General features: G+C 39.2%; 1 protein-coding gene across 2 annotated transcripts in view; it reads left to right on the top strand.

Annotated features, from left to right (window-relative positions):
- The window catches only part of GHR (growth hormone receptor), a 300,742-nt gene that overhangs the window by 123,438 nt on the left and 152,684 nt on the right, over positions 1 to 24,620 (top strand). For both annotated transcript variants that reach the window (XM_032278846.1, XM_032278847.1), the window contains exon 2: positions 99 to 179. In XM_032278846.1, the coding sequence (XP_032134737.1) occupies positions 110 to 179 (70 nt within the window). In that variant the 5' untranslated portion in view covers positions 99 to 109. The remainder of the gene's footprint in view (positions 1 to 98; positions 180 to 24,620) is intronic.

The raw sequence follows: 24,620 nt of genomic DNA, 5'->3' as shown, positions 1-24,620 counted from the left end.
CAACTCTTTCATGACTTAGCCAGTCTTTAAACAGTATTTTTATGATAATGGTCTGCTTTTAATTGCTGGGCTTTACCTTACACTTTTTGTGATTGCAGGTCCTACAGGTATGGATCTCTGGCAGCTGCTGTTGACCTTGGCACTGGCAGGATCAAGTGATGCTTTTTCTGGACGTGAAAGTAAGTTCTCCTTTTCCATTTCCACCCTCAGTGTTTTGAAATAACACCAAACTGTATTTGTTACATCCAAGGTTTTTGGATAATTTAATTAAAAGATGCAAGTTTTACATAGCAGCAAATAACTGGACTTGGCTTTAAAATCAGAAACTAGTAGGACTTTTCTGTGGATGTTTAGGAGGAATGCAGTAGTCAGTCAGCTTTGGCAGCTGATGTTTTCATATCAAAAATTAATGCTACAAATCATGCTGAGGACATTTATGTTGAAGACAAGCCAGGTCTCTTGTTCTCAGTCTCTGGGAGGGATATTGAAATTACACTGAAGGGTTATTAGCTTACTGTTTACTCAGCTCATCTGTGACTAAGGATATCATGGTCTATTCCCAGAGCTCAGAATTCAGGCTTGTTAATTATATTCACTGAGACAGGAAATTGCAGGTTTCCAATGAATTTCACCTCTCACTCTGGATGATTACAATTTGGCTAAGTTGAGGAAAGAGACACCTGAAATAATTGAAAGATATACCCAGAAATGATGAACTTCCTTCCCCATCTCTGTAATTCTCCCTCTTTTATATCCCTCTCCTGCTAGAGAAGTCTCAGTATGTTTAAACTATGTTTCATAGAAGACCTAACTAAAACAAGGAAGAATAATGAAACGGAAAGGGAAGAAGAATTTTTCTGTCAGAAAGAAAACTGTGCTCTCTAAAGGGTGGGAGACTTTTTTTTTAAATGGGTACTTAATATTTTTCCTTGCTTGGGCATCTACAGAAGAAAGAAACAATGTATTTCTCCCTTGCTATGGCACTGCATTTAGTTGTTGTTTTAAGAGTGTCTGACTCCCTTTCTCACCATTCAGCTCATGTTGGAAAACACAGTTTAACAGCAGACTTAGCGCTTTAAGATGTCCTCCCTGACCTTTTAGCCAAAAATAAATCCGTAGTAGTGAGCTGCTGAGGGTGACCAGAGTCACTTAGAAAATGAGAAGAGTAAAATATGTTATTTTATCTCTTAAAGCAATTTAAAAATATTTATAGAAAAGAGTCATAATTGTTTGAAATATTTTTTGGTCTCTCTGGTATTACAATGTCAACATTATGCAAGTCAAACATGGAGAGAATTGCAGGCTCCATTTCAACAGCTTTTCCCATGGCTGGTTTTAGACCCTGGTTCTGAGCCAAAGAATTGCAGCTGAGATCCTCTGCTGTTCCAAAGTCATGGTGGCTTAATCTCTTGTTTCTTCATTAAGGTGACTTTCACTCCACTGGGCAAGATTTGAGGAATTTTTAAAAACCTGTTAAATGAAAAGTATGGCATAGGAAATCTTTAAAGAAAATTAAAAATGCATCCCCAGCTAAGAGATTAGAGCTTAAATTACATTTTAGAACTAGAAAGTTTGCAAGGAGCAAAGGAGCATCTGTTTCAGCTGCTTCAACATTTTAGTAAACCTTTGACTTCCTAAGTATAGTGAAGAGAAAACATCATTAGTTGCTTTTAATATTTGCTTTTCATTTTTCTTTTTAATAATTTTGTTTGATTCATTTATTTGTTTAGGGAGAGTAGAATATAAGCAAATACAATAGTTTATACTAAACACAAATCACATAGCCTACCAGTACTTACACATAGGAAATAATTTAACAAAGAAGAACATTTTTGTCTCCTTTTTTTTTGTCTTGTTGAGCTAACCAATATTTCTTTTTCCTTTGGAATATGTGCATATTCCAGAATCCTTTCTTAATATTGTCTGAGGATTAAGGTTGCGGTATGATGTTTATATAAGAAGGTATATGTAAACACGTTCGAGCATGTGTGTACATGCTCGTCTGTGTGTGTGTGTGTGTGTGTGTGTGTGTGTGTATTCTAGTTCTGGCCATTTATCTAATGAGTTCATGGGTTCAGCCAAAGTTAAGGCATAACATGACACGTGTCAATCTCAGATGACATTTATGGGCCATGTGTTTGTTTTTCTGCCAGGTCTGGATTATAGCCAAATCATTTTATTTTTATTGGGTCTCCTATTGTATAAGGCAGACTAAAAATATAGATAAAATTTTTTTTTTTTAAATATAATACTATTGAATGCAGTTTGGTCAGTGAAAGATGTGGCACTGATGGGTAAGTGATCTTGGAAGTATCGCCTGGAGAAAAGTCACCCAGGAGCTGGGAGAAGATGACAGATCTGTATGCATAGGGAAAGGTGGCACTTGAGCAGGATTTTCTTGCTTGGGCAGATGAGCAATTAGAAATATACTGGCCCTGAGAGGATTTTTTTTTAATTAAATCTAATTGCCCTGTGGGAAATTTAATGAGAACTAAATTTGAACAGTGCCATTATTGTGTTACCTAAAGTGCTGTAATAAATGCTTTCTTTCTGTCTCTCATCCTTAATATGAAGCTCTATATCTGCTCCTCAAAGCCAGTTACATAGTCTTGAGGAGAATTTCTTATTCCAAAATCAGGAATGATCCACAATGCCTCGTTTTCAAAGGGCTTCACATGGTTGACCTATCAACTGATTGTATCAAAATTGCTGCTGCTGGAATGATGTTGCTAATAAGAAATATGCTTAAAGATCTGATGGATATAAGTATTCTTCTAGGGAGTGCCTGTTATAAATTACATCATATATCTGTACTTGTACTATTTCAATCAGTCCATCCTTGAATATATCCTTTGACCTCAGTAACCTAAGGTTGAAGTAGGCAATCCCCTGTCTTGTAGTTCAGTCTAGCTGGGACATGAGGAATGTCTAGAAACTAATGAGAAACTATATAGCTTTAAGATCTGGATTGTGTGATGAAGACAAATGGTCAAGAAGCCCTGAAAAAGAACAGATCAAGGTGGACTAGGATAGTTAATTCAACAAATTCAATGTATTGTTAATTCCTAAGACCTTCCTATTTTCAAAGCCTACGCCTATGGCTGGGAGGAATACATTGATTTTTCCCTCAAGGAATTTGTCGTGGGTTAATCGATTAGGCATATACACCAATTACAATATTAGGCATTGTAAATTAACTATCAAAATGGCTTCAATCACACTTTATAGAAGTGGTGATGACAGGAGGGATATCTCAGCTATGGTGAATTACAGCTTCATGAAGGAGGTTGGCATTGTTTCAGTAGGGGCTAGAATGTTGGGTTTAAGATTTTAAAAGGCTGAGAAGAACAGAAGGCTATTACAGGAATAATTTATGTGATAAAGCAACAACATAAACAGAATTGTACAGGTATAGATATGAGCTATCCATGGAGAACAATTCATTCACTTACTGTTTACAATACACACATACACATACACACTCACACAGACACACACAGACACACACACACGGCTCTGTGCTAGGCAATGGATGGTTCTATTTTACGCATTTAACTTTCAACAAATATTTCTTGAGCACTTACTTCGTGGAAGGCATAGCATTAATTTGACCAGGGTGTGTGGTATGTAGGTGCTATATTTGTAATTATTCACTTTGGTAGCAAACTTTGGTCAGTAGGTTTGAGAAAATTATAGAAGGCCTAGAGATAGCAAAGGCATTATGGCAAAGGCTGAGCCCTTGAAGAATGGGTAGCATTTGGAAAGGAAGAAAAGAAAGAGGAAGTGTATGCCATATCCAGCAAGTAGTAGTCCTCAGTGTTGGAGGCCAGACAAAAGTGCTACCTGCAGCCTGGCACGATGGCTCACGCCTGTAATCTCAGCACTTTGGGAAGCAAAGGCGGGTGGATCACGAGGTCAGGAGATTGCGACCATACTGACCAATACGGTGAAACCCCGTCTCTACTAAAAATACAAAAATTAGCCGGGTGTGGTGGCACACACCTGTATTCCCAGCTACTCAGGAGGCTGAGGCAGGAGAATCGCTTGAACCTGGGAGGCGGAGGTTGCAGTGAGCCCAGATTGTGCCATTGCACTCCAGCCTGGCAACAGAGCAAAACTCCGTCTCAAAAAAAAAAGTACTACCTGCACAATGGAACAGTGTGTGTGCAGTGTGTGTGTGTGTGGGCGTGTGTGTGTGTGTGTGTATACGTGCCTATGTGTGATATTCACATGTAACATATATAATGTTTACATATAATATTGATATATAATATTTATATTTGTATTTGTGTACATATATACATATGTGTGTATATGTACACTATATGTATATAGTGTGTATATATATGTACACTGCATGTATATAGTGTATATATATGCATGCCAGTTGGGTATGACTTGCAGGCAAAGCACATAATTGACATCACTCTAATTCTGCAAAAGGTATTATATCGTTTGATACCATTCCGGGTAAGAAACTTGCATTAGCAATGAGATACCAAATCCTAAGGGAACCAAGAGCTCTAAAATAATGTTTTCTGTATATTTTGAACATTTTTCATAAACCTATGCACACTGACAAAACGCTTATTTGAAAGAAAAGACACTCTGTTCTCATTGCTATCAGATAGGAAATAGTGGCACAGCGTACAGAACCATTTATTTTTTAAAATAAACTCTATCCCACTACAGTTGAAGTTACACAGAGCCCTGAGAGGATGTCAAGACATGTTAGATATATTTCACAAAAGTATTAGAGTCATGGTTGTAGTTTGTAAACAGTAATGAATGTGCCTGTTAAATGTGTTCATGAATGAACAATTCAAGGCTTTTCATTCACAGTGGAAGTGGGGGAAAAGCCACAGAGCTTTTGATTGTTGCTGTCTTGACCATCATTCAGAGGTAAGAAGAAATCTTATGATGTGTTCTAGTGCCACGGCCTGAGTCCATGTACATCAGCAATCCTATATCTGCTTGTTCTCCGGATATTGCAGACTTTATTTGATGTTGGAGTTCAGCAGGTCACGACAAACTGGGTTAATCTAGATGGTGCCAATGTAGATAATGACACAAAAAAGTGTTTCAAGAAGCTTTTATTAAGTCATTTTAAAGATTCAAAGAGGAATTTTATTTATTTATTCATGCATGCCTGCATGCATTTATTCATTTTTTTTTTCTTCTAGAGATGGGAACTTGCTGTGTTGTGCAGGCCCCAAACAGTTCACCTAGCTTCAAATAACCCTTCTACAGCCTGCAGAGAAGCTGTTATTATAGGTATGAGCCACTGTGCCAGCCCAAGGAAGAATTTTGAATTTATGGAGTTCACAATCTCTAGGAAAAAAAAAAAAAAACAGAGAAATAAGCATAATTTAATTGTGATCCTTTTAGGTTTTTAAAGGACTTTAGGTAACAATACTGTTAGATTTTTTCTTTGGCAATAACTCTAGTAATAGAATAAAAGTGAATCTGAAAGGGATGAATGTAGAGAAGGAAGGTGATGACAATAGGTCAGGAAAGAGATAGTCGAAGTGTGACAGGAATGATAAAAAAAATAGATGGGGAGGGATAACGTGGGGAGAAATGCCAGATATAGGTGATGGGAGGAAGGCAGCAAACCACATTGCCATGTATGTACCTATGCAACAATCTTGCATGTTCTTCACATGTACCCCAAAACCTAAAATGCAATAAAATATATATATTTAAAAAAATAGGTGGATCACAAACACAGGGATGTTAAGAAGAGAGAATCGCCAGTACTCAGAGTCCAATTAACCTGTGCATTTTTGACTTGGGGAACTATCAGTGCTTTCTTTACCATCCATTTCTAAGTTTCTGCATTTTTAATTAATATGATCATCAGCAATGACTCACATTTAATGCAGTGAAGTCCTGGTGCACAGCTCAGCCTATTAGCATTAAAGTGGTACTTGTACAGAAAAATTCTATAGGGGAGGAAACATGCTGAGGCTGGATGACAGCAGACTGTCTAAGCTATGCTTCTTTTTTTTTTTTTTTTGAGACGGAGTTTCACTCTTGTTACCCAGGCTGGAGTTCACGCAATGGCGTGATCTCGGCTCACCGCAACCTCCGCCTCCTAGGTTCAGGCAATTCTCCTGCCTCAACCTCCTCAGTAGCTGGGATTACAGGCACGCGCCACCATGCCCAGCTAATGTTTTTGTATTTTTAGTAGAGACGGGGTTTCACCATGTTGACCAGGATGGTGTCGATCTCTTGACTTCGTGATCCACCCGCCTCGGCCTCCCAAAGTGCTGGGATTACAGGCTTGAGCCACCGTGCCCGGCCTGCTATGCTTCTTTTGTACCGTTTCCCCGAACTCCTCCTGCCTGTGTCTACCCTGGGTCCCACAGTTGTCTGCTCAGCTCTGCAGTATTGCTGTGGTTTGGCTCAAGCTACTATGCAGTGAGGGTCTATAGCACGGACAAAGACCTGAACTCCCTCCTCATTGTAGTCTCTGGACATTTGTGACTCTATCCCAAGACCTTGACAAGCTCCCAAATATTTTATCATTGCTAGAGTATGTACTTACCTCATGGGATACGATAAAATATATGCAGGATGAGTTGAGAACAGCAAAGCCATGTGCTGGGCAGAATCTGGGAGGTTGGTTAGGCTTCACAGAAACTGAGTGACTCACCCCTACAAAAATGCTGGCAGTGTGAGTGATTAGATTTGTGACTCAACTAATTAGTAAATTGAAGGATTGGGACCACCTAAGAATAACCAGAACCCTGAATGTTAGTCAGATTCACACATGCCAGTGATAGAGGATATTTCTGGTCTTCCACATTAGATGCCAGCTCTTACAGGACCAGAGCTAGTCCTGGTTGCATAATAGAATGTTTTCACACCACTCTGGTTCCTTAGCCTAAACTGGGGCTCTTGTTGCGGGGTAGACAGGAATGAGGTTGACATAATGTATTTGGTGTTTGGTGATGGCAAAGAGCACCTGTTCATAGACACACCTGATAGCCACCTCTGGCTAGAGACCAACCCAGGTTCAACTCTGCAAAAGTCCATGTTGGCCTTTACTGGACCAGCCAGCCTCTGCCTGAAATCATTCCCTACAACAAGGGGCCCAGGTTTCCTCAGTCACCTCAGTCCCTTCTCCCTAGGAAAACCATCTCATGAAGAACTTGACATTGGTGATTTTCTCTTCATTGTTCATTGAAGTCAATGGATTACTTACCAAGAGCTGGTTCCATTTAAATCTTAACCTAACACTGTATGTGATAAAGAACTGTAGGCAGTTCAGAGTCATCAATAAAGACGTCTTTTGAGGCCTCCACTTGGCTTGAAACTGCCTGCTTATCCACACTGCTATGCACCTAGCTTGTCATCAGGCAGAGTCACCAGCAGCCACAACTCAAGGGTCTACCCTCATCTTTCACAAGCAGCAGGCATTGTGGCTCCATTTTGACTTTTCTGGCAATACTCTCATGGATTGTTAAATAATGCTGTCAACAGTGTCATCTTCAAACCCGAAGCAAAGCTTCCTCATCATCTATAGTTAGCAGCATAAAGATGGTGATGAAGTGTAACATAAATACACACTTTGAAATCCGATGCAATTAACCCTATGAAGAGAGTATTCCTTAGTGCCCTGCCTGGCAGCTTCTGGACAGACCAGAAGGCCTTAGGGCTTAGAGACTTCTTCAGCTTCAGCTGCAAATCTATTTTTTTCTGGTCCCTTGTTCCCAGAATGTAGCCACAGTGTTTCATCAGATACATCTATCAAGAATCTCTGTTTCTGTTTTTATAACAATTTAACTGGCCTTAAGCCTCAGCCTTCACAGTGTACACATTACATTTCCATAGAAGGATTGTAGTATTAGAAGATGGTGGATCATGTCTCAACCACAGGGGAAATGTTTCAGGATGTTTTTATGGAAGTTTTCACTAACAGGCAGGACACAGGGGATGGGACAGAATATAGAAAGTACATGAGGTGCCATACTTAGATGGATCTGGGGGCTGGGGAGGAGGCAGGTAGAAGGTGGCATTTGTTGTGTGTCCCTCTTCTAAATGAAGTGATAATGCCACCTGTGTTTCAAGAGTGTGGGAAGTTTGGACTGAGCTTGAAATAAATACAATTTAATTGGTTTCAAATAACTGAACAAAATGACCATTGCATGCCCTGTGTAATAAAATGTTATAGAATAAAAACTCACTAGATCTTAAAAAAGGATATTTTGCTAATTCCTGATGCCCAGCCTTCTGCATTCTGATGAGGGTCTTCATTTATTTGTTGAATGAATAAGTGAATCAGCATCTAAATCCTTGGATTTCCTCAGTTCTCTCCTGCAAGTGTCACTAATGCTCTTATCTCCAGCCCTGAGCAAGACAGGGGTTGAATTAGTATTCCCTTATAGTGGGAGGGGTCTAGAAATATCTGTGCCACTTTAGAAGCTAGGCTTTGTGGGCTTTCCCTGGGGATGGAATGATTTTATTTTCCTGCTTTATACTCCAGATAGCACCAAGATCAGAATTCTGCCCTAAACACTAATGTGTGGAAGCTTGATGTCCTTCCTAAGCCTTGCTAGCCTCTCTCCAGGTGACTGAACTCTGAACCCCATGCACCGGTCACCGGCCAACATTCTGCATTAAGTGAACCGGTCACCCAGCACCATCTACCTGATACCACCTTTATCTCTACCCCCACCTACCTGATTAAATCTACTCAAATATTGACAGACATAATGATGCCTGAAGATCCCAAATCCAAATTTTCTTTGCCCCTTTGGACATTGAACTTTAGATTACCAAAGACCCGACTAGGGATCCTGTGGATAGCTGGATCAATTTTCTTAGCTCCATTCCTTAAAGATCAAGTCTTTCTAATTTTCCAATGAGAGAACATCTTGAACTATGAAACTCTTGAGGTTAAAAGTCAATTTATATTAATAAAATCTTTAATTTCTTGATCTCTGAATATGAAAAAATGATACTTTGTGTATCTTTTAATTTTTTGGCAAAACCTTGCAAATTTGTGGAAAGCGAAATAATATTGACTACTGGATAACCATGTGCTATGTGTAAATATTAACAAATTCACCTTAGTGGACACTGAATTGATGATGTTTGCCACATTATATTTTGCAGAGCCTTGGCTCCCAAAAATGAGAAGTCATTTTTGAGGAGAGGACCATTCTGTGTTTGGCTAACATTTAGGACATAGAATTCCTTCTCCTCTACATGTCACTGACCCACTGCATTCTTGATTGTAGCAAGAAGAGCCATGCTTTGCTTAACATCAGCAAAGCACTGACAGCATCTGCTACAGTGACTTTGGTAGTTTCTTACATTTTCTGAGCCTTAGTTTTCTTACTTGTTAAGTTGGAGGAAAATGGCTTACTCAAAAAGGCTTCAATGAGGTAACGCAAGTAAAGCACCTATTGAGATTACTACACAGGAAAACAGTTACCAAATACAATTAGTCAATTGCTAATTCTTATTACAGGAATTATGCATAATTCCTATAATTACAGGAAGCTCTGTATAATTATTATATATAATTCCTATAATTGGAATTATCAATTGGCTAATTGTATTTAGTAACCACTGTTATTGTTCTCAAGTTGAGTTATTGCAAACCCTGAAGCCTAAATAAACATGCAAACTAAACTGACATGTAGAATTTGATTTATAACAATATATGCCTAAAAGAAGCAGTTCATTTCCACAAGGAGGTTTTGGAAGCTACCGATAATTTTAATAATGACTACAGAAAACTATCTCGAAGAAGTTTCTAATGTTCAAGACATGATAGCGTAAGCCTTTATAAAACAGTATACTGTTCTATATTTATAGTTGTAAGAAGCAGTGTTTAGAGGATGGGTTTGATGAAATTGTACTACTCCAGTTCTAGGTTTCTAATAAAATTAAATCAGATTAACACAGCAAGTAGATCTTTGGTGAGTTGATTCTGATGCTGGGAGTGATTTTCTTCATTCTTGCTCAGAAAGCCTTCCATGAGAATTAAATGAGATAGCATGTACAATACCTGGTATAGTTACTGGTAAGAGGTTTTCAGTAAAGGCCAATCTCCTCTTTATTTGTCATCTCATCAAGAGAGGAAGAACAAGGAAAATTAGGTTACTTTTCTGAGAAAATATTTTATGCCAATTACAATTATCTGAAAGTAGAATGAATTTCTAGGTTAGGCAAGACTAAAGTGTGGGTATGCAGAGCTGACCTGCCAGGGCACTCTGTATGGAAGTACATGGAAATGTATGCCCAAATACACTTTATATGATTGTTTTGATCATACACAGTTTCCACTTAAGATTATATTTAAATGACTAATTCAGAAAATATTTAAAAAGGCAGAAAACCAGTGGACAAGATGATTTCTAAGGTTCCTTTCTTCCTGGTCTATGCCCTAGTGTGTTCTTTGAATTGATATTCACTGGAACACATAGTTACTGCTGGAGATTGAGTTATAAAAAGATTCAAATGGGTTACTACACTATATCTACTCAGGAAATCTTTTTTAAAAATAACTTATAGAAAGATGTTCAGTTGTGAGAAACAAAAGGTATTTCTGGCTAGCCCTTTATAGTTGTCTACATGACTACAGAACCATCATTTTCATGCTTACTTCCCCACATCCACGTATCATTTTCTCAAAGGAAAATGACTGAATTCACTTGCTAGTTTTGACTCTGGGGCTTGTTTTAAACAACTGATATTTAAATCCACCTAGTCCTCTTTAGCTATTCTCCTAGGAACGTTAATATTAAGAAATAGCTGAAATTATAAATTTTGTAAAAGAGCTCAATGAATTCATTCTTCTTGAAATACATGGAATTACCCAGGTGCTAGCTATGCCCAAGAACCTTTTCTAAAGAAAAAAATGATTGACAAACCAAGCATTCATCCTGGGTCCAACAGTTAGGAATCAAACTGTGAACTTGCTGTTCCTCTGTTTGTGGTTAGCTTGTTTGTATATTTTTGAGGAAGACGATTCAATGAAAGAAGTAGTTTTACATGGTACATTAAGTAATTTTCCTATAGGATATACTTAATCAGAAAAATATTTTTGGACTAGAGCTCACAGAACATATGATTACAATAGTTTTCAGAAAGCAAGGTGCTAAATGAGGATTTCTCAACCTTGGCACTATTGAGATTGTAGGTTAGATCATTTTTCTATGGTGGGAAGTGCATGTTTATCAGCATTTGTGACCTCATACACGCTGGATACCAATAGCCTCCCTTCTCAATTGCAACAACCAAAACAACAGACATTGCTAAGTGTCCTCTGGGGGTCAAAATGGTTCCTGTTTGAGAACCACAAGTCTAGATCGGGTAGTTACATATTGAATTGACAGTCCCAGGATTGTTGTGGGGATCAAATTAGATAAAACTTTAAGTTTTTTAAAAAGTAAAACAAATACATATAGTTACATTACACCTCTTCTTTTCATTTGTTACTCTAAGATTTTTTGAGCCAGATTACGGAGACCCATAAATAAATGATTCTTAAGAGGCTCAAAGGTTTGCCAGGTAAACAAAGAGGTTAGAAGAAAAAAAGAGATGATGTCAGATGTGCCTTAATAAATGTGTGTAACTTTTTGTTATGGGAACCCCAAGAAAGGAAAGGCTGCCTCTGAATGAAATCATAGAAAACCAACAGGACCATACAGTTGAAGCTCTATAATAGGAATTACCAATTAACTAATTGTAACTAATACCCTTTTATACAATGTCATATGTCCATGTAGTTTTTAAATCTAGAAGTAGTTAAGTTTCATGCTTATCATTTCTCAGGGAGACTTCTGAAGTGGTATCAAATGTGAATGAGCAAGAATTGAAGTTGTCACAGACAGCTATTAATTCCCCTGTCTTTTTCATACCGGCTTCAATGATAGCAAACAATCAAACAAAAAAAAAATAAAATTAAAACGAAAGCAAAATTTCATCTCAGATTTCCCTAAGTACAGCAATAAATATCAGAGACATTAGGGAATAATAATATGTCAAAGCAGAAATTCAGTCCTCCATATGTTCTTCAAGTGGAAGGATTAGGTCTGTTTTAGTTCTGTTGATTCTAAAAGAAACATTCAGACTATCAAGAAAACCTGTTTTAACTCTAAATCTGACATTGTATTTAGATAGATGATAGGTAGGTACGTAGGTAGGTAGATAGATAGATAGATAGATAGATAGATAGATAGATGATAGATAGATAGAATTGTTCCAGGGTATTCTAGATTAAATATTCATTAACAAGAAAATTCCACGTAAAAGCTGGCATGCTTGATGGAGCCATATTTACATGAAAGGTTGCAGCATTTTCTTCTTTAAACCTCCTCTGCTGTTTGACCAATTCCGTGTTCCAGAGATTACTCAGAGGTTGAGTAGGACATGAGTTGTTAGCTTTAGCTTTAGCGTGTGCTGCACTAATGGTTATGAGTCACATTTGTTTTGGAAGATCACCCTTAAAGCCTGACACTCATGCTTGTTTATGGGAAATGCAACAACTTAAACATCAGTTAACAAATCCCCATGAATGCATGGTCACATTTGAGTGCTTCTAACAAATGCTTCCTTTCATTTCTCCCTTGACAACCCTGAGAATTAAATGCTGGTGGAGCAAACTGGGAGACATCCATGGAACATTTATTAAAGAAAGCATAAGAGAGTATGATAATTGTAAAGCCAGCTGTTGATATTAATATAATTGGCATGAGATTAAATTTCATCAGTCTTAAAACCTGCTTTTTAGCACCAGAGAAATCAATCTGCAGTATTTAAGGTTACATTATGTGGAGCATTCCACATACTGAACTGTCACATGCCTTTAAAACAACCATGCCATACTGTTTTTTTAAAATCATTACAAGTGAAACAAACAGCTGACAGGTGGATCTATTGGTATATTCAAGGTTTTCATGTAAAAATTTCCCCTACTTTATTTGTAATTGCAACTTGATTATGAGAAACAAATATATCATTTATAGGCAGAAGTATGTGTCAGTAGCCTTTATTTGGCAGTTCACTGTGAAATCCCTATTATGATTCAGAGGACATATTTATGTCTTATCTCTAGATCTGGTTGACTTCAGCTTTCCTTACTTGAAAAAACTATACTTAAAAAAACTATAATTTAATAAGTCAAAATTAATTAATGCAGCAAATATTTATTGAGGACCTATTATCTACAGGGTACTATTCTAGGTGCTTGGAATGCCTTAATGAATAAAAGAGATAAAAACCCCTACAGTAATGCTGCTTTCTTTAGTGAGATATGTGTGTGTTTCTGGGCTGGAGGACATGCATGTGAGGCAGACAATAGGCTCTAAAAATAATAAATTATCCAGTATTTTATAAGATGGAAAGGGCTATGGAATACTGCCCATTTTTTCCTCATCTGAGTATACCCAAAAGTTGATCTTGAATATTTTATACAAATCTCCTAGGTTCTAAATGTTATAAACCAATTAAAAATAATTTGAAGCTAAACTAAATATCTTTGTGGTCTCTCTGGCTGGAAGCCTCAGGACCAGCCCTCACTGTTTACTGATGAGGAAGCTGAGGCCCAGAGAATTAAACGATGTAGCCAAGATTTCAAGTAGTTACTGGCAGAGGTAGGACCAAGACACACAACCTCCTTCTCTGGTGTGCTTTTCTCAGTAGGTTAGCATTTAACAGCAAGTGGTTTAGTTGATAAAATTTATTTGAAAATCTGTTTGAAACATGACAAAATAGGAAATGCCTGCTTATTCCTTCACTGCAGAGCAGTCATCAGCAGAAAGAAGATTTTGAAGTTTATGAATTAGGTTCAGACAAGACCCTTATGAAATCACTGTCCTCTCTCCAGTGGCAGAAGTATGCCCACTGACTCCTCACCCATCCTCATTCATCTTTCATATTCCTTGAAAATTACCACTATTTTCCTTCTGCTTTCCGAAGCACCAGTAGAAAAGGTGAAAGATGGGTCTCTTGATTGCCATCACAAATCTCTTTCTAATTCTTGCCTCCATTCTTTTTCTGCACATAACTTGGACTTGGCCATTATTCTTAGAGCGCCACTAAATTGCTTAATTAAAAGATTGTTTAGAAGTCCAGAGTAAGAACAGAATTGAAAAGGCACTGCACATTATGATGAAGAGAAATAAACTACAGTCAAAAATCATGGCTTCTGGACTCACCACCCTAAGGCAGCCTCGCTGGAACTTGGTTTCCCAACTGTCAGTGGGGTTTTAGAATCTTCCTACTTGCAAGGTTGTTGTAAGGATTAAAAAGTTAAGAGAGATTGTATCTGCTATGGATTTGTGAAAACTGTAAGTTGCAGTCCACACTATAGTAATTGTAGTTATCTCTGCCCTTTCTTTCTCTAAAGACAGGTTGCTAGCGGAATAGACAAGTTTACCATTATTTTGAAGGTTGCATTAAGCATATATTATGCTAGTGAAGTTGGTCTTCTGAAAGTTGGAAGGGACCTCAGAGGTCCTGTATTAGAACAACTGTGGCTATTTCTTAGAATAAGCTGAGAGTTTTCTGAATACCAATTCTGAAACCTCATACCTAGAGATTCTGATGTGGAAGATCTGGAATTGATGGCAGTAGTGGCCTATCTGGAGCCACTGCTGCAAAGACGTTGGCTGTAGTGGGGGTAGCACAACTGGGGCTGTGCCCTCCATAGAGCTGGCAGGAGCCAGGAACAGGCAGGAAGCCTGCCCCCTTCTGAGTTGGTAGGGCTGGAGCCCAGTGCTCTTTAGGCACAGTAGCAGCCACCCAGCTGCAGCTCCATACCTGGGTATCCTTATGCTCTTGGAAGCTCAGGAAGCACCCCCTGCTCCTGCAGGCTCAGAAGTGCCTGGGCTCACTCCCTGGCCTCTTTCTCCACCCACACCCAGCCCCAGCTCCGCAGCAAAGCAAAGTTGTGGCTGAGCCTGGATGCTGTCACGACCTGGTCAGGTGTGCACGCACTTGGGCAGTGCTGATACACAAGCCCCCTGCCACCTTGGCACTCTCTGTGGACTTTGAACACCAACCAGCATGGGAGGGAGACTGAGGGTGGTTTGGCACAGGCCTGCTGGCACCCCTCGGCATGAACAGGCTGGGTGCTGTGAATGACATGTAGATGGCAGCAGGAAGCAGACAGGCTCCTGGGTGGAAAAGGGCCAGTTCCCAATGAAGCTTCACCTTCAAGCCAGGGATGGCCAGAAGCCTGGTGGCTAAGCTATCAGTTCTGGGTGGACTGTTTGGCCTGGAGAGAGAACTTATGGTGCTTTTTCCAGGCCTGCACATAGCCACCCATGGACCAATAAGCACACACTTCCTCCTTTCTGATCTCATAAAAACCCTGGACTTAGCCAGAGTTGCTCAATAAAGTACTTTGCCTTGCTCACTTTCCAGTTGTCTGCATACCTCATTCTTCCTGGACATGGGACATCAGGACCCACTTGATAGCAGGACTGAAAAAGCTGTAACACAAACAGGGCTGAGACATGCCTTCCCTGCTCACCACATTGTGGGTGACAAGGAGAGAAGAGCTGCAGCCCTTCTGGGAGCCCAGACCTGTGTGACACCTCTTTGGGGCTCTGAGGTTTCTGGCTTTTCCAAACTCCCAGTCATCACCACATTCCCCTCATCCAGATGCAATTCTCCACAATGGAAGCCACTTGTGGTGCATCAGATCCCACCACAGGTTTGCATGAAGCTGGTGACCGGAGCTGCTCACCCCACCGTGGCAGCTGGTGTACTTGGCTGTGCAGAGTGGCTGGACCCCATGCTTACCCATTCACGCATCCCTCATTGCTCCACAACTGGCTTGCCCTTGGCAGGTGTGGGGTGCAGGCCAGTAGCATTGGCCAAGTATAGCCTGCCAGGCCAGGTTGGAAGAACAAGCCCAGTGGGCCCGAGCAAACCTTGGGCAAAGGTGCCACTGGCCACAGAAAGGAAACACAAAGGTTTCTGGTTGGAAAAGCGACACCCAAAGAATCCTGCAACAGCTGATCCTCTGGAGTTTTTTTGTGTGTTAGGCTTGCTTGTTTGTTTGATGAAAACTCCAAACATGAGTCTGAAGATTAGGCAGTTTGGGAAGCCTTGCTTCAGCTTTCTACTCTCCTCTCCCATTTCTGTCTTCACTTAGAAGTGGAAACCCACCAATTACTCAGGATCTCACCTTTTCCGTTCAGTCAGCCAGGCCCGTGCTACCCCATTGCTTTGCACTCTACCTTGACAATTGCTATTGCCAAGGACATCCTCTCCTTTCCACCTGCTGCCCTCTAGTGGAAGTGCTGACATGCAGCAAAACATTTAACAGTGAACAGTAGGGAAGTGACCACTTTGAGCAGGCTAGTTCACACTTGTCAGAGTGAGGTCCCCAGCATGACCGACCACAGCTATGCTGGAAATCATTAGGATGGCCTCAAGCTGTTTGGATGCTATTTGCACACAAGTTACATTTACAGCAGAACTTTGTAAAGACCCTGGCATTTATTAGGGACTTTTTAAATGTTTCAAAAATCTACCTGGAAAAAGATTACCCTTGGGATATTTTTGTTTCTTTGTCCCTCATTTTCTTCTTTTGTCATTTACCCAAATTCTGCTTCTTGCAAAAGAAGGTGGTTCTTTCCTGCCTCCCCTAACCTTTCGATTTTCCAAATCAAGCAAAAAATAAAGATATGTATGTTTTAATTCTTACAGTTTAAGTTTAGAGGCTTCCAGTCACCACAGAATTCACATGAACTGAACATTGACAATGTAAATGACACTGTGTTCTCCTAGTGTTCCTCCAAGTCTCTTTGAGGTCTGTTAGTAGTCTTCTTTTTTCCAGGAGGCACTGAAGTTGAGAGTTTAAGAAGATTGTAGTATGTCACAAAACAAGTGGAAAAGCTAGCACTAGAACTCAGGTCTGGCTGATGGAAAACTCTTATATATTTTTTAAATGTGCTTGTTTGATGTTTAGTGATGATTTAGTCTTCTATGAAGTAATAAATAATAACTTCTATGGTAAATGTTATTAAGGCTCATGGTACTATACAGCAAAAATCATTCAGCTTTTTTTAAATAAATGTTTTATAATCAGTGTGTCTCTACATAATCTCCAATTATTCCTTTTAGCAGAAGAACATGGTAGGAATGGGGGTAAGTTTGGGTAGGAGGAAAAGACAGCAAAAGCCACACCACTGATGCAAAGTTGATTAGATTTCACAGGGCAGATGCCATATATTCCCTGAAGCTTTGAAGAAACTAAATGTTTATCTATGTTAACCAGCAGAACTCATACTCCAAACACTGATATAAACTCTGTGGGGGGTGTGTGTGTGTGTGTGTGTGTGTGTGTGTGTGTCTTTCCCCCATAGGATTCTGCACAATTATTAACACTTTTGGTATTGTGGTTTTTCATAGTTTTATCCTTAATTGTTAATATCACAGTAAGTGATTTGTTATGAATATATTTTTTCCTTAACTATCATAAACAATGTAAAATTTCATTTGACTGATTTTTTCTTAGTATTGCATATCATTATTGTTATTAGAATATTCACACAGATTATTCAACTTCTTAACTAGAATGTACACACGCGCACACGTGCACTCAGACACACACACACACACACACACACACACACACACACACACACACATCCATGCACAGAACTGCCTTCTTTTTCTTTGATGGGAGAAAATATATCTCTATATAGTAAGATAATTTGATTTGAGTCTCAGACATACCCTTTATTCTCCACATAACTGGTAAAGTGTGGAAAGAATAATACTTGGGATCTGGATTCCAGTTCCCTGTCCTCTGACCATTTAAAAACATTTTTACCTTGGCCAAGTAAATACACTTCTATGAACTTCAGTTGTACCTCAATTGAGCAGGCTCATACAGCTGAAAGGATCCCTCAACCTTGAGGAATCCTTTCAGCTGTATGAGCCAAACCTTGATTTGTGCAGTAGTTGAAGCCCCTGAATAGTCAGATGAAAAAAACATGTTAATTAAAATTAAATAGCCATTGGTTGGATCTGGTTTTCCACTGGCTTGCATGAATGATGCTTTGCCTTTCTTTGTGATAGGTACCCAGCTCAGAGGATTCCTTCAATTGGATTTTCTTTCTTGTAGTTTTTCTGATTCGTAAATAGTCTATAAACAAACACTAAACTGTTACAGGTAAAAGAACGCTTGATTGAGCCTTTTATAAAGCAAATAGTCCTGTGTAAATAATGACATCTTATTTTATGTTTGTGAGTTTTAGGGTGTAGCGCATGTCTGACTAGATAGCTAAAGGCTGAGCTCCAAGCAGCTAGCTGCTATCCAATCTCCACACCTGGGATGTTCCAAAAAAACCTCCTGTGTTTTCTTTTTGCAGCTAAGCACTGATGAGCAGGATTTCAGAAGTACAGCCATACACTTTTTTATGCATATTTTAAAAGTTTCTTATTGCTGTCATAGATTACTTGTTTTGAATCAAAATTTTTTTAAAGAAAACATAATCTCCCAAATCTTACCCCCTCTCTCCCCAAAGTTTCAGGATTCCAAGGAATATTTTTATTTTTCGATGCATAAAATACTCAGTACATGTACAAAGGTAATGCTTATAATAAACTTGGAAAAAAAGGGAGCCAGTAGGATTGAGAAGGGGAAGAATATCTAAGCTAACATTACTAACCTAGCAACTATTATCAGTGGCTGGATAGCATGGAGGCATAAAGCCTAACATAGTTAAGAGACTAGACTGGATTTACATCCTGGCTCTACCAGGATTAGTTTTGTGACCTCAGAGATGTTGCTTCCCTTCTCTGTGCCTCAGTTTCTTCATATGTAAAAGGAGATAATTATAGTGAAGAATGATTGTGAAGATTAAGTTGATACAAAGAATGTCAAAAACTATGTGGCACACAAATGCTTAATAAATGTAAGCTATTATTGTTACAAAACTAAAGAAAGAGAACCCAGAAGCATTCAGTTTGATGGGATTCAGATATATGTTTTCCTTTCCTGATCCTCTTCTGACTTCTCTAATCTTAATATGCTTGCCTCTCAATCTATCCCTGCCTCCTATTTCTCTTCCTTCAACTTAAGAATTGTCAGTAAAAGTATTTAGAAGAAAATAAGAGATGCATACTTTAGAGGGTGCCAAGCTTTTGGGTAAAGTACACTTTTCAGCTAACATGACTGTATTCGACAGTAATGGGCTTTATGGCAAGAAAAAGCTTATTTCTCAAGAAACGGATTTTAACTTTTTAACGGATCATTCTGTTTGTATGGGTAATTCCTCTGAAGATGGAAATTGGCTCGATGATAAGATAGGACAGCTGTACTCAGGGACCTAGATTAAGGGAGTAACATATGCTTTTAGGAGAGAAGTTTAATCTGCAACACCTACTTGTTTTATTTAATCAATTGTTGGTCTTAGCTGCTCAATTTTGTACAGGTGACTTGCATGTCAAATTCCAAAAGCAGAGTGAAGCATCAAGCCTTCAGTGCTTTTGGGTGTCTTTCCAGACCTCTGCTCTTCCCCCGCCCTCACCAAGGCCCCACTGACCTCAAGGGGCCCTTCTTGCCAGGCCATGAAGTATATCTGAGCCAGAGGGCTGGGACTACAGCCAAAGCCAAATGAAGGTGCAGAATTTAGGACTAAAAAAAGCCTGAGCATGTGGCACTGGGTATAGCAGATAAGTTTGTTGGAGAAATGGTTTATAAATAACATGAAAAGGGGAAGGGGATAGAGGGTCAAAATATTGAGTTGTTGAGAGTTGTTCAATATTTGAGGTCAGTCTCACCATTTTTAATACTGAACCCAAAAATAATACACCATACACATTACAAAAGTAATACACACACACACACACACACACACACACACACACAGACACACACACACATAAGAGCTCCCTGAATGAAATTAACTCCAGCTGGGCTTATTTTTTCTTATCAAGACATTTGTAAGTTTGGCAGTAAGCATTTTTAAATAGGTTCTCTTTTATATGAAATAAATTGAAAAACATGTGTCTACAGTCAGGACAAACAAATTAACAAAAACAAAACAAAAGCAATAAAGAAGCCCCAGGAAGGCATGATGCTTTTCTGAGGACAGTATAAGGCTAGGATGCTGCAGAAACTGAAATATTTAGGGATGTTATTTAAATCACTTTCTTTTCCTCCAAACAAAGCACCCATCTCAGAGGGATAGATGGGCTAAAAGACAAGGAATAAAGTAAACAGAAGACTGGTAACTTGGGAGGTTTTCTTTTTCCCTTTCTCTTCTTGGTTTTGATTTGCTCTTCCCTCGTTAAAGCCAGAAAGGATAAATTTTGGTCCAGAACTCCCAAGACCAGAGGGTCAGGGAAAGCCACCCCGAGGGTGGAAGCTATGAATGCTTCACTGGTCTAAACTCTGCCTCCTTCTTCCCCGGGAGCCTTGCACAAATGCAACTGCCTGATCTTTCTGTTTAGTGGCATAGGTTTTGTTCCTTTCTCTTTCATATGGGAATATGAATTTGGAGAAAGATTTGCTTTTTTTAAGAAACAGAGACTTGACTTAGTCCTCCAACAAACTCTCCCTGGCACAGGGAGACCACAAACTAAGTGAAAAACAAGGTGAGAAGCTTAGACGAATGGGACGATATGCCTTCTGGTGGAGCTGAGCCCTGCTCCCTGTCCACCATCCCCTCACCTTGCCACGCTACTACCCCACTCCTGTCTCCTCCATATTCTGGGTCACATGTCTACCCCTTTCTGTGAGTTATAACTGCCCAGAAAGGGTGACCCACTGTTGCAGAGCCATGCCTCTGATAAGTGAATGAACTTGTCATTTCTCCTTGCCAGACATCTGTCTTTGCCAGAGAGGGCTGAGTCAGGGAGACTAAGATTTTTAATGTGAAATTGTATATAGTTTATTGTTTAAAATTGTGATAATTTGCTTTCTGCATTGAGTCTCATTTTCTAAATAAAATGATGCTTTAAATCAGATCATACTTATACAGATTCTGCAGGTGTCAAGAGGCTTCTGTAATTGCATTTCCAGTTGTAGATCAGGCAGTGGTGGATGGTGGTAAGAAGTAACATACTTTTGCAGTAGAATTTTGAATTCAAACTCAAGACTCTCTATTTTCTCCAAAGCAAATTGTATTTTGTTCATTTTAGTCCATTGGTTGAATCTAATGAGATCTTTCTTACTGGAAATTCCATGACTGAATTACCAGTTATCTTTCACCTATGGGTTTGATAAATCCATAAGCCTGTCTTTTGTTTGTTTTCTACCAAAGCCTTTATAACAAAACCAAATTCATTGCTTTGCCAACTACACTTGAAAATTATGCCCCAAGCTATTCAGGATTCTGTAATTAACTTCTTGAGTCATTTGTTTAGCCATTGGTGAATTCACTTACCTTTATTCGGGCCACAGTAATATATTTTACTTACAACATATTATAAGAAACTACATCACCTGTTTCAGTGAAATTGAGAAACATTAGATGAACAACACTGCCCTAAACCACATTTTAATAATCCTTTCATGAAAAGAAAGGAAGTACATTTCCTGTAATGATTTGTTCTTAGTGAAGAACCATGCTGGCTGCAAGTGACTTGTTGTTTCCTTTCTGGGCTCACAGAAACAATCCAATAATTCATTCTAAATTATTGATGGGGACTCAGGTCAAAAGTATAGTTTTAAAAATTCACCATCTTTAACCTGTTAAACATGCGGTATCTCCTGTCTTCTGTCCTCCAAAAATCCAAAGAAATTATCATTTATTGTTCCATTTATGCTTTCAGTATCCGGGACATAACTTATTTGATATTGAACATTTGAACTCATTGATAGCTTTAAAAATATGGCCCATTGTCCTATGGGCTTTATACTTCAGTTTTCTGAATACATTCCCTCAATAGTCTCCAGTCTTGTTATTGTCCTTGCCCGAGAAGAAGAAAATTCTGTAAGAGTTTCCTTTTGCCTTCCTTTATTCTTTGAGTGGAATAATCTTTTTTGTTGTTTTTATAATATTTTAGAGTTTTTTGAGATGAGACAAAATTTACCTCAGCTTATAGCTATGCCTTGTAAATGGAAAAACTCTGAATGATTGGTTACTGTGTCATCTTGAAAAAAAGTCTATGGAATATATATGTAGGTAGTTGTATTGTTTTTTTCAGTGTTAACTTGGCCTTTTTGTTTTCCTTCTTTTTTTTTATTTTTTTTATTAGACGGAGTCACACTCTGTTGCCCAAGCTGGAGTGCAGTGGCGTGATCTCGGCTCACTGCAACCTCTGCCTTCCAGGTTCAATCAATTCTCTGCCTCAGCCTCCCGAGTAGCTGGGATTACAGGCGCCCGCCACCATGCCCAGCTAACTTTTTGTATTTTAAGTAGAGACAGGGTTTCACTGTGTTCATCAGGATGGTCTCCATCTCCTGACCTCATGATCTGCCTACCTCGGCCTCCCAAAGTGCTGGGATTACAGGCATGAGCCACCATGCCCAGCAACTTGGCCTTTTTCTTTTAGCATATTGTGAATAATTAAAAGGTCATTTGCACAACATATAAGAGGAAGAAGAAGCTTCCATGTGTGGTGTTTAATATGGAGGTGATTTCTTTGAGTCAAGTTATTGTGCTTGGGTTAAGTAACACATCTTAAAATTACAATCTTGATGTAGCAAATCATCAGATGGATTACTATTACATGGAAAGACCCAGTGAAATAAAGACCATTCAGTTCAAGTAGACAGGGATGGTGGTGAGAAATTCACAGCCAAAGAGGGCCATATGGAGGTGAAAACACTGGTGAATGGCTCTGGAACTTCAGAGATCTGCAGTAAGTCACTGGGAAGCTGGAGAGAAGAGAGGCGATGTTAAGTAGTTATTTCATTTACTCCTTTATAAATGCTTATTGGGAACATGTTGTGTGCCTGGCATCATCCTAGCTTCACTGAAAAGGATAAGGGACATATAAAATGAAAAGGTGAGAATAAGTGAGAAGTAATTGCCCTTTACTCTCAATTATAGCTAGGCAAGTACACATATAAATATGCTTTTGTGTTGTGAACACACACTAAGCAGTTGGTCAAAGTAGTAAGCAATAGACAACTTCCACTTTCGAATGTAGTGTTTCAAAATACCAATAATTAAAAAAAAAGATTTCAGGAAAGTTTACCTATAACCATTTAGAGATTTAAGAATTAAAATCAGAAGGGAAGGAGAAATGTTTCTGCCAGGGAAAAGTTTTAAAACTAGTGTTTTCTACTCAGCTACTCAGTGTGATTTTTTTCAATTTTCTTTCTTCCATTGCATATTGGCCTTTATTGTGGGGAAGACTGCTGTATTGGCAGCATAAGAGAGATGTGAATCAAGAAAATGGAAACAGCATCCAATATTCAAAAGCCACTTAAATTTGGTTGCATTTGGTCATCAAAAGCAACACAGATCATTCGGTTTTGCCACATACTCAGATTGCACACTAACTGGAGGATGTTAAAAAGTGTTATTACAACCAATTATCTGGTTTTTGCCACTTAAACTCTTCTGTGAGAAATGTGACTGTAGAGCAGCCTTAAAAAGAGATCATCTTGATATTAACGAGCAGTGTTACTCGTAACAATAAATACATGCTCATTGACATTCTAACAGGTGACTTTGAATGGATCTTCAGGCTCAGAAACATGGTTGTGTGCCTAGAACTGGTGAGGCTGGAACAAGGTGCACAGAAGTAAAATGACTGCTTGTTTTCTCTTTTGGATTTCTTTATCCACTGTGCATTTGTTGTAGGGACTACAGTTGATTTTCCTGAGGTAAACCTAGCAACTTGTTTTTCAGTTCAGCACAGTAAAATCTGAGCAGGAGAGAACTCCCTGTTGGCCACCCACCTCACAATCTTTAAAAGGGAACTCTGTGTAGAACCATTCCACATTAGGCAAATGTACGCTTCTGCAATCAAAATTAAAAACACTTGAGCTGAATCCTTTACTGTTAGCTTTAGCCTCCAGCCCTGATTAAAAATAATGCAGGGACCCTGCAAGTTTAAGCGGTTTTGGCAGGCGACGAAACAGCTGTGACATAGTCAAGGGTTGTCTGTAGGAGCTATGCAGGCTGCTGACAGCACTGATAATGCCCAGAAATGGGGCAGACGCTTTCCGCATTTGGTCTTCAAAGGGGTGGCCGCGGCTAGGTTCAAGAAGTGAACTTTTGACCCTGTCTGAGACAACTGGCTCTCATGGATCTTGTTCTGTCATTCTCCAGTCTGATGTTCTCTTTCAGAACAAGCAGGTAGGATCTTTGGTTTTTAAACTGTTAGACTATTATTAAAAGTAAGCTAGTTCTTATAGCTGCCATTGGAAGGGACAGGAGGTGAGGAAGGAAAGCTGGTATTTCCCACTATCCTGCAGGGGTGAGGAAATCTATCAACAACTGTTCCATTAATCAGCGGTTGTGCTATCTAGGGAGTATCACGCAGTTGCCAAGGTTTTCAGCATCTAAAGGCCTCCGTAACTCTCTCTGTGAGGTTCTGCCTCCCCTGTCTCCAGACCCTTCCCATGCCCCTCAGACTCAGCACTTGCCTTACTATCCTTGCTACTAGGGAATCCCTCTGCAGCTCCCTCACCCACCTGCCCCTCCCAAAAGAGCCCCAGACTTTGACCTTTCCCTTCC

Source organism: Sapajus apella, unplaced genomic scaffold (genome assembly GCF_009761245.1).
Source record: "Sapajus apella isolate SASKATOON/1434 unplaced genomic scaffold, GSC_monkey_1.0 scaffold11, whole genome shotgun sequence".
Lineage (NCBI taxonomy): Eukaryota > Metazoa > Chordata > Mammalia > Primates > Cebidae > Sapajus > Sapajus apella.
This window is presented reverse-complemented; position numbering and strand designations above follow the sequence as displayed.